Below are 16,034 nucleotides of genomic sequence, written 5' to 3'. Positions count from 1 at the left end.
ATCTGTGCTACTTACCACTACACCAAGCTGGCTCTCAGTAGTGGCTAGAGTGTCAGACTAGGATCTGGGAGATACAAGTTTGAATCCCCCCTCTGACATAGAAGCTTGCTAGGTGGCCTTGAGTTAGTAACACACTCTCATCTTAACCTAGCTCACAGAATTATTATGAGGATAAAATGAAGGACAGAAAAACCATAAAAGTTGTATTGGGTTTCCATTGGTAAGAAAGATGGAGTAGAAATTAAGTTCATAAATAACACCATGAGAGTGAGACGTGCCCTGAAATCACAGCCAATTTATGGTGACCTTCAACTAGATGATGTATGTAGAGTTACTAAGCTCTAGGTGGCGGCTGGGATTCTCCTGGAATTGCAGCTGATCTCCAGGTGACATACATCCATTTCCCTGGAGGAAAGGGCAGCTTCAGATGGCAGATCCTATGGTATCACAACCCTGCTGAGCACCCTCCACCTCAAAGTCTGCCTTCCCCAGTCAGTGTTCCCTCTAAGCTGAGTTAGTGTGAGCTAGCTCACAGTTTTTTAGCCTGCAACTCACACATTTTTGTCTTAGCTCAGGAAGGATGGCTCCGGATCAGACTAATCTATGCAGGAGCCAAATCGCTCACTCACAACTTTAATGTCAGTGGCTCACAAAGTAGAATTTTTGCTCACAAGACTCCACAGCTTAGAGGGAGCAGTGGTCACCACCCTTAAATCTCCTGGAATTTCCCAAGCTGGAGTTGGCAACCCTAGATATTTATTATTCAGACCTCCTACTTGTAGGGGATGAAGGCTTTGTGAGCCAACTTGAGCAAATCTCTGAAGAGGCCGCATATAAAAGTTTAAACAAAGTGGTAGTTAAAGTTCCCCAAATCTTTATAAGCATATTTAGCAGAAGAAAACACAGTTTATTTTTATTACATTATTGAAATTCTGGTTCAGCTAATCTGAAAGTCAAATTACATAGTTTTTGTAAACCTGATTATTTTTTATCAAAATGTACTTATAATGAATTGGCTGGTGGGAGCGGCTTGGTTATGCTGAATATTATTTTGAATGCTCGTGAAAACTTTAATACAGTAGTTTTAACAGTTGCTTTCAAAATCATGGTCAGTTAATGCTTCTGGTTTAGGATAAAGTCAACTGTTAGCCTGAACAGGCAGTCTCCAAACAAGCTCACGGTAAGTAAGAGAACTGGTGCTCAAAAACACAATCCAGTGTTAGGCACTGTGGCAGTCTCTATTATAGGTGAGTTCTGCTGCGCTTTTAAACACTTTTTTCCTGTCTCCCCTTCTCTTTAGGCCAGCAAGCAGAATGGTCGATCACTAAAGAAGAGAGCTCAAGACTTCCTTCTCAAGTGGAGCTTTTTTGGAGCACGAGTAATGCATAATCTCACCTTGAACAATGCATCGAGTTTTGGTATCTGATATGTATAAAACTCTCTCTTATCCCAGTTCTGTTGTGGCAGTGTCTAACCAGATCTCCTACCAGATGAAAATGTGGCATTAGTTAAGTTTTTCACTTTCACGGAAGTAATCTTTCAAGACTCAGAATTTTTAATTTTTCTGTAATTAAAAAATATGGAAGTAGTATGGTAATTTTTAAAAATTCCTTTGGCACTGGTAACCACATTCCCAAAGAACATGTCCCAGTGATTTTTTTAAAAAATGGACAATAAAATCATTTTTTTTAAAAAAGGAGTATCTGAATAAGAGTAATAGGGTTGCCAGGTCCCTCCTGGCAATACTAACGATGAAATTGGGGGGGGGGGGGGTCTTACCTGGAGAAAGACCAACTTCTACCACAGAGTTTTTGCCCAAATACCAGAACATTACCTGGATGTCACTGGCGTGATGATGTCACTTCCTGTGCAATGCCCCTTCTCTAGGTAAATCCCTAAGTCCCCCCACTGGCCAGCTCATTGGTGGCTAGGAAGCAAGGCCTGCCAGTGGGGGACCCCTGCTTCAACTGGGGGGTCTGGCAACCATAAAGAGTAGTCAAAAGTTATTGTTTTTTTCTTTTAGCTAAATAAGTATTACTAATATTATAGCATACAAATGATTAAAAAATCTGACCAGAATAATTCTGAGATGGGAGCTACAAAGACATTATTCTTACATATAAAATGTTAGAATAACTTAGTTGGATGCAGCCATATTTTGGCTCAATCTCAGCAAATATTCCCCCTTATTACAGCCCCACATTGTTTTTGTCCACAGTGGTCCCATAATCCCCAGCACAGCCTTTTTGGTGGTCAAAGGGGACTCCTCAGCCTTTTCCACTGGCGGAAAAGGTAGTTGGATGATCCAGCCCATAATAGCAAGCCCCTGTTTCTGAGCTTCACAATAAAAATGGCAGAGCTAAGCCCCACATTTCTTGTCCTCCTCTTTTGGCCTTTTTTCTTTCACAGCTGGGTTGTGAGGTGCATTTATTCTCTGGTCCAGCTGGGAAGGGAAGAGAGGGGTTACCAGGCCTTAGAGGTCCCAGCATGATTGATGTCCTGACAGCGGCAAATAGTGCAGGGATGAAGATGTGGATGCCGTTCCCACACATGCTCATGCCACTGGTTATGACTTCCACAGTGGGAGCACTTTTTCTCACACATGCACTCTCCACAGCAGAAGCAGACATGTAATATCTGAATAGACTGAAAGAAAGCTGCAAGGGTAGGGCTTCCATTATGAGCTGAGAAACTGAGAAATTCCTCCTATTAAAACAATGGAGAAATAGAAAGAGAACTCTGTTTCCTTATTTTTTTCACTTGGCTTCTCCAAATTAACCATCAGTCATGAAATGGAGAGAGAAGACTGCAAAGTGGTTGAGGTTTCTACTTATGTCTCTGAAACAGAGTCGAACAAGCCCTTCTTAATGCAGAGGGTTTGCTGTCTTCCATCAGCCAATATTAGTTTATTTATTTAAACTTTTATATTTCACCTTTCCTTGGGGCTCAAGGTGGCTTACAATGTGCTAGCTGCAATTAGCTTTTTCTTCTCTTCCTTATTTTTCTGCTTTCTACAGTCTTTTCAGAAAGATCACAGCAAAGCTTGATTGGTGCTATGTGGGTGGGAAAGTCTGGATCTTTCTCAGTCCCACCCACATTAGTAACATTTCCCCTTCTTTAGTTCCCCTGCCATGGTCATTTCTTGCCCCTGTGTCACCAGAGGCCTCTTGGGGGAGGGGGAAAATCGACAAATGTGATAGCTTTATAACACTACTAGAAATAAGGCCCGTTGTGGAAATAAATACAACGAGATCTAGAAAGAGGCTCTGGGAGAGTGCGCTGGCTTTGGGCAAACAGTGTCAATTTGCTGTGGCAACTTCAGCAGGGTATAATGACAGAGTCCACTATTTTCTCCAGAGAAACTGATCTGTGCTACCTGAAGAGCAGTTGTAATTTTGGGTGCTCTCTAGCCCTCACCTGGAGAGTGGCAACAATTGTTACCCAGGCTCCACCCCTCAAATCTCCAGGAATTTCCATGCCTAAAATTGGCAACTTTATCTCCTCCCCTCTCAGCAGCCTCTTTCTAGGCAAAATTCTGTCTTTCTCATTAGCGGGGAGCAAAGCAGCTTACCTTATTCTCTTCGGCTTTGCGATCTGTACAGCAACACTGTAAGGTAGGTTAGGCAGAAAGTCTGTGGCTGTTCCGAAATCACCCAGGCAGCTTCCATAGGCAGCCAGGGCTAGTGATGCCATGCCAGTCTGGAGGCATGAAGTCACCCTGAGAGTGCTTGCAGGCCTAGGGTTGCCATTGCCAACAAAGACAAATTGATGCAAAGGAGGATGGAAAAGTCTCCATATCTCTATTTTGCGTTAAATTGGTTTTGATGCCAGCAGAGTGAGAAAATGCCAGAGGCTCTGGGTGGGTGCCCCATCGTAAATGCACCAAACATTTCTTAAAGATTTTCCAAAACACTACTCTGTCGATAAATTGCAACAGTTTGAATTAGCACCAAAGCTTTAAGAGCTCTCCAGCTGTCCTCTGGAGACTGGCAACAGCTTGTTTGGAGGGTGGGGAGTATGGCATTGTATCTGTCTGAGGTCCCCCTCTTCCTCCTCCTCAGACCCCACCCTCAGCAAACTTCTTCCATAAAATATCCTGGCAGTTTCCAACCTGGAGTTGGCAACCCTATGTCCTTTCCAGGCAACCATCAGCCTACCTTTATCTGCCTGTCTGTCTTCAGATTTACTCCCCCTCACATCCTCTGCCTAGGGAAAGGGCAGTCTTTCCCTGCAGTGGAAACCAAAGCAGCTGACATCATTCTCCTCTCCCCCGTATGATCCGCACAACTACCCTATGAGGTATGTTGAGGTTGAAAGTGTGTGAATGGTCCATAATCCCCCAGGCAGCTTTTAAAACATGAACCTGGGACCTGCACACCATCCTCTGAAGCGCTCTCTGTGGCAGTAATGGGGTGACTGCTGGCACCTTTTCCTATCTTTTTTTGCCTTGTGGTATTCTGCTTGTGGTGTGATCTGTCTTCTTTGTGATGTGGCATGATTGTGTTATTGGGTTTGTTTCTTTTGAAGGGGAAGTGATGTGTTGTGAGTGAGGACATATTTTACCTCAGAATACAGTAGGTTCCATATGCAACTGGCAATTCCAACTGCCTTGCGGGGGGGGAGTTTGAGGTGTGGAATGGAGTGAAGTCCAATCAGCTTCCATATGCAAAAGACCTTGAAACGCTGGGCGGGACTGCACAAAGCAGCCAGTCAACCCAGCCAGCGTCTTCTGACTGACAGTTCTTGCAGCCAAACACTAAAGGTGTGCATTTGGAACATTGGAGTCCACTACGGCTTTATATATAAGGGAGAGATAACTGTTTGTTACTTAATAATTTTGTTTAATCAGATGAAGTGAGCTTTGACTCACAAAAGCTTATTGCCTGGAAATTTTTGTTGGTTTTTAAGGTGCTACTGAACTCGAACTTTGATTTTTAAAAAACCCAGAAAATGCCCCCTCACCAGTGGCCTGAAGGGAGGCAGTGGCTGCACCATGGGGGCTGGGGCAGGGAAAATACGAGAACGCTCGCTGTGTGGAAGCCCTGTTGCTGCTATGTTTAATCAGCACCTACAGTGGCACCAAGAAAACCCTGGGGAATCACAACTATACGTCATTTAAATATTGTACAGATTCTTCTGTTGGGAAGTGCAGTGCCAATAAGAAAGTCAGGAGTCACCTTTAATATAGGGTGCTATATCAAAACAATTATGGTAATATAATACATTTTTATGGCTTACTTTTGGTTCCTAGACTTTCTGGTCCTTTTGTATTTGGGGAACTGGAATGCAGCAAACCCAAGCTCCTTCTGGTAGAGTTCAGCCTTATCTGACACTAATGTATGCTCACTTCAAGTATAAAGCGTGTCTCACTTTCATCAGCATTGTACTTTGATGTCATTAGTGGCCAAATAACCTACAGGACAGTAAACACACTGAGATAGGTGGGCCACTGCAATGCAAGATTAGAGCAAGAAGTTAAGCACTGTTCCTTGTTGGTCTTAGCAGGTCATTTAAAGTCCAACAATTATTTGTTTGTTTCCACTTGCTTCTTTTAAAGTGTTGAGAGATGGTCATCAAGATAAGTTCACTGACATGCATACTCTCTCCACCTTTCTCCCCTTGCAAGGTTCGTTTCATCTGATCCGCATGCTTTTAGATGAATACATCTTGCTGGCCATGGAGACCCAATTCAACAATGACAAAGAACAAGAACTCCAGAATCTATTGGACAAGTATATGAAGAATCTTGGTAACTGGAAGGGGTAGTTCTGAATAATCAACAATGTACATACTTAAGTTTAAACATAACAAATGGAAAGCTTTACCATACTTAAATTTAAAGTTTGGGGGGGCTTATCATCTGTTATCTAGAGCTCACATGCTGATTTAGCTATTTAAATTTCTCAAACATCCCATCATAAAATCTCAGGGTACATAATAGTTAACTAACATCGAATCAGTAGAACTACCAACTTATCCTCAGCCATCAAATGCCAATCTGATCAAAAAAGCTTTCTGTGCTTACAAATGATGCTCAGATTCTGGCTTTAAGTCTTCAGAAGAAGGCTGAGGTACCTCTGAGAACACCTTTTGACGTGCCCTTGGCCGAGTAGACAGGATGTCACAGATGTAACATTAGCTCTAGAAGCCACTCTGAGATGCTTAGAAATCCCAACACAATAGAGAAGGAAATTTCTTTGGTATGTAGCACCTAAACTCTTGCAAGATTTTCCTGCTATTACTGCTTCTGCTCCATTCCTCCCTCATATAGCAGACCCCTCACTCCCCCCCCACCCAATATTGTTCCTGTGATCCCCATTTCACCAGGACCAGCATTTGGAGGGGGGGGGGATTTTTGGACTGCAGTGGCAGACGAAAGGCAGCAGGAAGAAAAGGATACAGTGAAGTAGGGTTCAGGAACTCATAAGGGGTGAAGGAAGCTGGGGAGCTTGCAGGAATTTGGGGGTGGAGTATTGGGGAACATATTCAGACCCTGTCAAATGCCTGATGAAGTAACTGAAAGTAACACAGGGTCTAAATCTGAAATTGGCTTCAAAAAAGACCTGGTTTTGATATTTAAAAAATCCCTCTGTTTCAAACTGAGTTTAGATGAATTCATTTATCACTACTACAATCCAGTATAATATACTAAAAATCCTTTAAACATTATTTTAAAAAGCATTCATAATCAAATGGTATGATTTTCTTCACACCTGATCAATTTGTATACCATGGCTGGCTCTCCCAGAGAATTTCCACACGTGTAGTGGAGGGCAATTTTTGCCAATTCCTCTCTAAAATGGCAGGATTCCAATTCCCGCTACGCTGTTCATGTGAGAGTCCTCTGTCCACTATGAGCGGCACTTGGGGGTGCATGCCGGACTGCAGTAGCAGAGGGGATGGTAAGAAAGTTGTACTCTGAGGATGGAAATACCTTCCGTCTGCAAAAATCTTCCAGTAATTTACACCCTATTTATATTACAGTTCAGTCCTAAACAGTCACACCTTTCTGTCAATTTGAGTGGGCTTTGAAAGGTACCACTCTGCTTACGATTGCCCTGTTAGATTTACTTGTCTTTCCATATTACCTTGGCTCCTCCACAGCTCCAAATAGATTATCTCTCCCTGGTCTCTGCATGACCTGGAGTTCAGCCAGGTGGAAACACCATCCACTGGAGCATCTTTTTTTCCCCATTTCACAAAAACTACTGTTACTCTTTCCAACTAAATCAATGCCTCCCTTTCTCCAGGTGCTTCTTTTTTCAGAGGTTTATAGTTCTATGCTACTAGACACAAATAAAAATACTGTTGACTGATAGTTTAAAAGTTTGAGATGGTTTGCAGTATGTTTATGAATCTATAGCAATTCAATTGTCCATTAGCTTCTGTGAAGACTGTTTTTGAGTTTCATGTATAAAGCTAATCTCCAGATAACCTGTAACTTTCCATAAAAAACATAATCACATTGTCTCTGGTGACTGACATCATGCAATTCCTTTCATAGTTACTGATGGCTATATATCCATTTGTATATTCTCACTTTGATTGGATATTGATGAAATCAGAATTCCCCTTTAGCCAACAGAATGTTCTGTTCTCCCCCAGCATGTAGTCAGGCATTTATAAGGCTGCAATCCTACACATGCTTACATGACAGTGAGCCCCACTGACTACAGTGGGAATTACCTCTGACTAATCATGCTTAGGATACGGTCGAAAAGCTCTTAATTCTTTAGCCATCTTCACAAAAATGAATGCAAAGCAGTTACCCAATTATATCCCCAAATATATTTGTCCATCTAGTGGATGTATGAAATGTGTGAGAATTAGAGCCTCCATAGATGAAGTTTCAAATTATTGTGTAGTTTGATATAACACAAGTCTGTGCAACTATCTGAGCTTTCTATAGACAGCAATTTTAAAAAGGTGGAGCTTTATGTGCTCAGTGTGTAATAAGATGTGAAACAACAAATGGGATGGGGGGGGGAGGAAGAGGTTTGTCTCTTCAGAAAATTTGATGCTTGTTTGTTTCCAAAATAAGGGCATTTTCTGCCATTAGTTGCAAACAAAAACTGTGCTTTATGTTTTCATTCTTGCTGTGTGGATTTGGGGGGGGGGATATCTCTGGTAATATACATAGAGAGGCTTGTTAGTTACTGCTTCCCTCATTACATGGAAAGCACTTGTGCTGTCATGGATGTAATGTGGGAAATCCCCAATTCCTGACTTTGATTTGGTGAAAACTCATAATATGGCTGAATGAATAACAGCATATTCTTACAGTTTCAGAGGGTAACTGTGTTGGTCTGCGGTAGAAGAGCTAGTTTCAAGACCAGTAGCACCATAGAGACCAATGAGATTTCGGGGTATGAGCTTTCAAGAGTCAAAGCATCTGCCGAAGGGAGCTTCTACTCCCAAAACCTTGTACCCCGAAAATCTTGTTGCTCTCTAAGGTGCTACTGGACGCAAATCAAGCGAACCTATTCTTAGATTTACAATCCATATATTCTATTTTACATGCCACCATAAAATCCTGTCTTATTTTTCCAGATGCAAGTAAAGCTGCTTTTACTGCATCACCAAGCTCTTGTTTCCTAGCAAACCGCAACAAAACGGGTACAATTTCTAGTGATGCTTCAGTAAAAAACGAATGCCTCATGGAACAAGCCTATTTCCCTTTGTCAACCAGTCAACACAGTAGCATGTCCTCTGGCCTGAACCCATTCCGTACAGGGAACAATGAGGATATGCAGCTTACAGGTAGGGAGCAATAGACTCCTCCTTCCCCTTGCCTCTTATTCTTCTTATGTAAGTGGTTTCATTGAAAGGAACATGGGAGAAAATAGCACTGAAATTTCCAAGGCTATTTTCTGTTGGTTGGATTCTGAAAAACCTCAATATGCAGACACAAGCTAATCACCCTATTTTATTTTTCCAGGTCAAACAGAGCTCTCTCAGAGCACTGGCCATCTTATGACACCACCCATTTCTCCTGCTATGGTTAGTCGTGGAAGTGTTATCAACCAGGGACCAATGGCTGGAAGACCTCCAAGTGTAGGTCCATCATTATCTGCACATTCCCATTGCTCTTCTTACTCAGAATCCCTTTACCAGACTGTGCCACAGACAAACCAGAATTTTTATGGTGTTAGTGCCAATTACCCAGCCATGTTCAGGACTCAGACTCATCCCTCTTCTGGAGCCTATCAGCATAGAGCTGAACCTAGTCACTACACAGCCACGAATGAGCAGCGATTCTCAAGAGACTTCTTCAGTAGCAGCTGTGCTGTTTCTCCCTACAGTGCCAGGTCGCCTTCTAATTATGAATCTTCTGCAAATGTACAGGAGTCTCACAACATGCAGTTTTTGAATAATGGGGGCTACAACTTCATGAACAATTCAGTGACCTGTCAAGGATCACCGTATCCCTCAAATGCTTCCAACGGTATTAAATCTTTCCAGCTATTTATTTTATTTTCCTTGTTTGTCATTTCTTACCTAGCATTCCAGAATTGTCTGTTCCATAGATAAAGGATGTCTCCTCAAAACAAGGCAGACATGAATTTTAAAATGTTTAAGTCAAAGTTACTTAATGTATTTATAGTGCAATTCTATACAGAGTTACACCTTTCTAAGTCCACTGATATCAATGAGCTTCAGGGTATAACTCTGCTTAGGACTGTATTGAGTCCTAACTGTATGATCTACAGAACTCTTAAGGTGGTAAACGTACCTTCTCCATGAAGTCAATGGGAATAAGCCTACAAAAGAAGTGTTATGGTTCTTCAGTCTTCTGGTTTATAGACAGGTCTACTCATAGCTATGGAGCCTCATCAGTTATATAAGAAACACACAGCTTATGAATAGGGAGAAGTCTACCTTGATTTCATTCACTTGGAAATGAGATCTAGACTCCTTTGTCACTTACACATAGAGATCTACATATTCAAATTCTAAGTTTCTTGATGCACAAAGCAATTTACAATTCTTATGTCATTTGATCCTGACGATCATCATCAGAGGCAGGTTAGGCTGAGATAGTCACTCAGTGAATATCTTGGATGGAACCTGTCATTCCAAAATGGAAATTATCCATATAGGAACTGAGTTAATCAAGGAAATGATTAATTATGGTTTGTATGACATAAGAACTTTTAATGGTATTTGTAGTGAGAGCTGCACTGAAGGGTCCAGGAAAAGGGGATTCCTGGCCCACCTGTCTGTGGCATTTCATTTCAGCAGGAGAAACCATGTTGCAACCTATGTAAACTGAAGTGGAACCAACAATGGCCACATCCATCTCATATTAATTCATCTCTGCCCTAGATTTTGTGTGAGTCACTCCACCTGAGATGGATCACAACAGGGTAGAAAGGAAGCCTGTGTGGTTCTCAGTTTTCATTCCCAACTTGCCAGGATGGAGGTTTTATACAAAAATGGCTGTAAGCTATTTTGGAGTCTAATATTTATTGAAAGGTGGGATGCAAATGTAAACAAAAACAAATAGACTCCTCTTTTGATCTCATTGGTAACCTTGTCCACAGACACCATCCTATGTCCGAAGCAGGAAGTTTACCTCAGACGGTCATTGGCAATTGATGGTGCAACCATATCTCCTCTGATGGACTTCGTTGGGTATAAGGTTGAAAGTGACCTTAAAAACTTATTGAGTATTGCATCAGAAAATAGTCCATCTAAAATAATCCAACAAAATTCAAAAGCTGAATCTCAAGGCCACCTTTCTATGGTTAGTTTTTTAGTGCCCCAAAATGACAGGGTACCCTGGCATGACTTAATCTGACCAATGGCATTTAACATGAGCAGCTGACTGTGCAGAGTGGTCCTTGCTGTTTGCAAGCCATGTGTCAAAACAGATGCAATCTCTAAGGTCTACGATCTGTCTCCCCACCCTGTTGCACCTCATTGGTGAGAATAAATAATCCATTTCAGAAGTAGAACTTGAATGCACTAGTTACAGACTCTGGAGCAATAGTTTCACATTTCTAGTCTCCCTGAGATCCAAATGACACACATCTCTAGGGGATCCATGAAGGACTCATTCAAGCAGTTTTTATTGGAAAATAGCAGCAAGGGAGGGGATGTGGGGTTTAACTCTTTTCCTTCATGCAGTTCCCCTGACCTCAGACCAGCCCGTCTATGCATCACCCTGCACTATTTATCAATAAAAAGCCACTCTTGTACCATTCTAAGTATACCAACTGTGTTATTGCTTATAAATTCCTTAGTTACTTGCTGTTCAATTCCTACCAACAGGGTTTTATGGAAATAATATGAACTACACAGAATCCCACAGACTTGGGTCCATGGTAGATCAGCACGTTTCTGTCATCAGCAGCATTCGATCATTACCTCCGTACAGCGACCTTCATGACCCACTTAGCATCTTGGAGGACACCGAAAGAAAACAGGGAGCATCATATTACACAGATGCCTCGACAGCTTGCCGGAATCCTATAAGTAAGTTGATCTGATGTCAGAGCAAGATCTCTGATCTTTTGAATTAAATGCCAAACTACACATGATTTGGATGTCTGTGCCTGCAGCTCCCCAATATTTTTTCCTTTTCAAATGATAGAGACACAGGGCCCCAATTTCAATTGATTTCATAACAGAAAGGTAGCTCCCAGAGAGATAAAAAAATAGAAGACCCTATAACATTTAAACTAATTTGGGAGGAGGACTTAAGCAAGCAAACAATTGGGAAGGCATGGGTTATATAGGCCATTTTTTTTCCTTCCTCTCCTGCTCCTCCATTCAGTTTGAAACCATATGCAGCCATTTACTTGATACCAGATAGGTTATAGATGAAAGAATCATAGAACTTTGTGTAATGTTCAGGTCAGTTTGTGTAATTTATAATACAGTCCTAAACTGAGTTACATGTTTCTAAGTCCATTGAAGTCAACGGGCTTAGAAGGGTGTAATCCTTCTTAGGGCTGCAGTGGTATTTTTTGCTAAATGTTCATGCTATCTCAACACCCGTATGAGTTGGAAATACTATTTGCATACAAGCTGGGCCTCAGTGGAGAAACTAGCAGCAGCAATTCATGACAGTACAAAAGAAGAGGGGCTTCCTCGGAAATAACTCCTTACGCTACATTCATGTGAAGGTTAGAGAAAGGAACGGAGAGCAATCTGTATCAAGGCTCAGCCTCTGCATCTCTCTACAGCAAACAGGACTTGATTTTGGAGCACATGAAAAAGGATAGTTAGAAGTGTCCTTGAACAGGTTCCAATTTTATTCATTTACTTTGTCCTCCTTTTTCACTGGGAATGAAGGCAGATTGCACAGTATAAATCAATGCAATCATATACAGGATTAAAGCAACCTGGACCAAGGCATAAAGTATAAAACATGATATGATTAAACAGGGCAGAAAATGATACTACATTAAGTATAAAAACAAAGCAGTGATAGTAGGATACAACAGACAGCAAAAACATCCTATACACTGTGATCTCGTTCACAATTCTGTTTTACATAGTTTTCAGGAAGGCTCCTGTGCTTCGATTGGCAATGGGGTTTCCACATGGCAGGTTTCCCTCCTGTTTTGTTGCCCCAATCCCCCAGCAGCATCCACCCCCCTTATGCCACTGGGGATTTTCCAGTTTTTCATTTTTAAAAAAAAAATGGTGATTGAATATTGTTTTATCGTTATCTGTGTATCGGGTTCCCTTAATTCCAAGCTTTATTTTTTAAAGTCTCTAACACTTTTCTTTTCTTTTTTGGTGAGTATTTATGTGTGTGTGCCTGAAAGTCATGGCTGACTTCTGGCGACCCCTAGTGGGGCTTGGACATTTCAGAGAGGTGATCTGCTATTGCCTGCCTCTGCGTCCCAGCCCTGGTGTTCCTTGGAGGCCTCCCATCCAAGTATTTGCCGGGGTTTGCCCTGCTTAGCTTCTGAGATCTGACAAGATCAGGCTTGCCTGGAGTCTCTAACCCTTTTTATGCAAGTTATAAGGAGAAAAGCATGTTGCCACAATGAAAGAGCCTCAAGACTGACTTTTACAGAGAGACAGCAAATAGATTCGCCACATATCAGCATTTAGAGGAGAGGACTTCCAGTCAGAAGGCACCATTTCCAGGCAGACTTGAGCCCTGGCATCTCTTTTTCCAGGGCTCTTTTTGTAGAAAAAGCCCAGCAGGAACTCATTAGCATAATAGGCCACACCCAACAGCAGAAACTAATTAGCATATTAGGCCACACCCTGACAGCACAGCTCATTAGCACATTAGGCTGCACCCCCATGTTACCAGAAGTGTGGTCATACAGCCACACCCACCTTTTGCTTGTTATTCTGTTTACCTTGTTTGTTGTCAAAACCCAGGGCTTTTTTGTTGCAGGAACTCCTTTGCATGTTAGGCCACACACCCCTAATGTAGCCAATCCTAATGAGTTTCTGCTGTTGGGTGTGGCCTATTATACTAATGAGTTCCTGCTGGGTGTGGCCAACTTGGGAGCCAGCTGGAACTCCGTTCCTGTGCGTTCCTGCCCAAAAATAGCCCTGTCTTTTTCTAACATTCAAACATGAAAAGAGGAGAAAGAATCAAACTGTCACTATTGTGATTTTCTTTGTAGCTTCAGGTATCCAACCTGCCATATTGACATCATCCTCCCAGTGCATGTTTGGAAATTCTAGGCACTGTCCTTCCCAGGAAACGATGGACTCTTCTGGACAGGCAACCAGAGACATGGTATCATCTTTGCCACCAATCAACACTGTCTTCATGGGAACTGCTGCAGGAGGCACCTGAGTTTCAAGACTAGCTACATTTTGTTCTAATTTATTGCCTTGTTCTAGTATTGACTGCTACTTAAAACCCTCTTTACTAACTGGAATAGAAAAGTATTACAAATAATTTTGAGGATTCCACCCGGGGGGGGGGAGAGAATTACTGTGCACAAAAAGAAAAAAAAAGAAAAAAGGCAGGACACAGAATATCTCTGATGTCATAATGAGAATACAACTGACACTAGCAGTGCTGTTCTCATACAGGGATTTTAAAAAAGTATGTCCTCTTATGGCTCCCTAGTTCCCCCTTATCACTCTTTAACCACTATCTCCTGTTTCCTTCATTAGAAGAAAGCTTCCCTTCTATTCTTAATTTATGGTCTATGCATGAACACATGAAGCTGCCTTATACTGAGGCAGATCATTGGTCTATCAGGGTCAGTACTGTCTACTGTGACTGGCAGTGGCTCTCCAGAGTGTCATGTGGAGGTCTTTCACATCAACTGCTATATGATCCTTTTAACTGAAAATACCAGAGATAAAATTTGGGAACTTCTGTATGTAAAGCAGATGCTCTACCACTAAGCCATGACCACTCCCCTACTTTTTCTTTTCTTTTTTTGTGTGGGGGCATTTTGTGTGTGTGTGTGTTTGCATGTGTGGAAGTCATAGTGACTTCCAGTGAGCCCTAGTGGGGTTTGGATGTTTCAGAGAGGTGGCTTGATTGCCTGCCTCTGTGTCTTAGTCCTCATATTCCTTGAAGATCTCCCTTCCAATTACTTGCCAGGGCCGGCCCTGCTTAGCTTCCGAGATCTGATGAGATTGGGCTTGCCTGAACTATCCAGGTCAGGGCCCTACTTTGTCTGGTAGTTGCAGAAGTTGCTTCTGACTTATGGTGACTCTATGAATTAATAACCTTTAAAAAGCCCTTGCTCAGGTTTTGCAAACAGAAGGCCATGGGTTCCTTGACTGAGTCAATCCACCTGACATTGGGTGTTCCTCTTCTCCTCCTGCCTTCAACTTTTCCCAGCATTATTGTCTTTCATGGTGACTCTTGTCTTCTCATGATGCAACCAAGGTATGATAGCCCCAGTTTAGTCATTTTAGCTTGTAGAGGGAATTCAGACTTTATTTCAACTAGAACCCACATTTGTCTTTTGGGCTCTCTGTAAAACTCTTCTCCAACACCATGTTTCAAATTAATCCATTTTTCCTGTCTGCTTTCTGTATTGTCCAACTTTCACATCCATTCATTCCCCATTCATAATGGGGAATACCATAGCATGAATTATTTTGGTGTCCAGTGACACTTCCTTACACTTAAAGATCTTTGCTAGTTCCTTCTTGGCTGCCTTTCCAGTCTCAGTCTCCTGATTTCTTGGCTGCAGTCTCCTTTTTAGTTGATGATGATGGAGCTGAGGAATAGAAAATCCTGAACAATTTCTTAATTGTCAGCTGTAGAGCTGTGTAATTCATCATTACTTATCAATTTCTGGATGTTCAGCAGTAATCCTACTTTGGCACTTTGTCCTTGAACTTTCGTCAGTATTCATTCCAAGTCTGTACTATTTTCTGCCAGCAAAGCGGTGTCATCTGCTTATCTCAAATTGTCATTGTCCCTTTCACCAATTTTCACTCCACCTTTGTCTAAATCTAATCCAGATTTCTTTATGATACGTTCTTCATACAGGATGAACAGATAGGGTGATAAAATACATCCTTGTCTGACACCTTTGCTAATTGAAAACCATTCTTTTTCTCCTCTGTCCTGACAGTAGCCTCTTGTCCAGAGTACAGGTTGCACATCAAAATAATGTTATGGCACATCCATTATATTTAAAAGCCACCAAAGCTTTCCAGGATCCACAGAGCTAAAAGCTTGTTGTAATCTATAAAACACAAACTGATTTTCTGTTGAACGTCTCTGGCATGCTCCAGTAACCACTGTGAATTTGCAGTATAGTCTCTACTGCCCTTCCCTTTTCTGAACCCAGCTTGAACATCTGGTATTTTTCATTCAATATAGAGTTAAATTCCTTGTTGTAAAATTTTGAGTATCACTTTACTTGCATGGAAATTAATGTGATGGTCGAATGTTGCTGCAATCGTTAATGTTTCCTTTTTTTCAGAATTGGAGTGTTTCCAGTCTGTGGGCCATTGTTTTGATTTCCATATTTGTTGGCATAATAAGATGATAGTGGAGCTGTCTGAACTTAACTCCACTGCACCATTATGCTCTATGTCATCTTATAATTCCAACACAAGCTGTGACACTGTTC

At 41.8% G+C, this 16,034-nt stretch overlaps 1 protein-coding gene across 1 annotated transcript in view; it reads left to right on the top strand.

Moving 5' to 3' along the window:
• The window catches only part of RFX6 (regulatory factor X6), a 53,635-nt gene extending 39,858 nt beyond the window's left edge, over positions 1-13,777 (top strand). Inside the window, exons 14-19 of the mRNA XM_015409059.1 lie at positions 1,301-1,418; positions 5,627-5,749; positions 8,551-8,760; positions 8,939-9,445; positions 11,275-11,475; positions 13,596-13,777. Of these exons, the coding sequence (XP_015264545.1) occupies positions 1,301-1,418; positions 5,627-5,749; positions 8,551-8,760; positions 8,939-9,445; positions 11,275-11,475; positions 13,596-13,777 (1,341 nt within the window). The remainder of the gene's footprint in view (positions 1-1,300; positions 1,419-5,626; positions 5,750-8,550; positions 8,761-8,938; positions 9,446-11,274; positions 11,476-13,595) is intronic.
• Positions 13,778-16,034: the final 2,257 nt, after the last annotated feature.

Source organism: Gekko japonicus, unplaced genomic scaffold, assembly GCF_001447785.1.
Source record: "Gekko japonicus isolate JY-2015 unplaced genomic scaffold, Gekko_japonicus_V1.1 scaffold50, whole genome shotgun sequence".
NCBI lineage: Eukaryota > Metazoa > Chordata > Lepidosauria > Squamata > Gekkonidae > Gekko > Gekko japonicus.
This window is presented reverse-complemented; position numbering and strand designations above follow the sequence as displayed.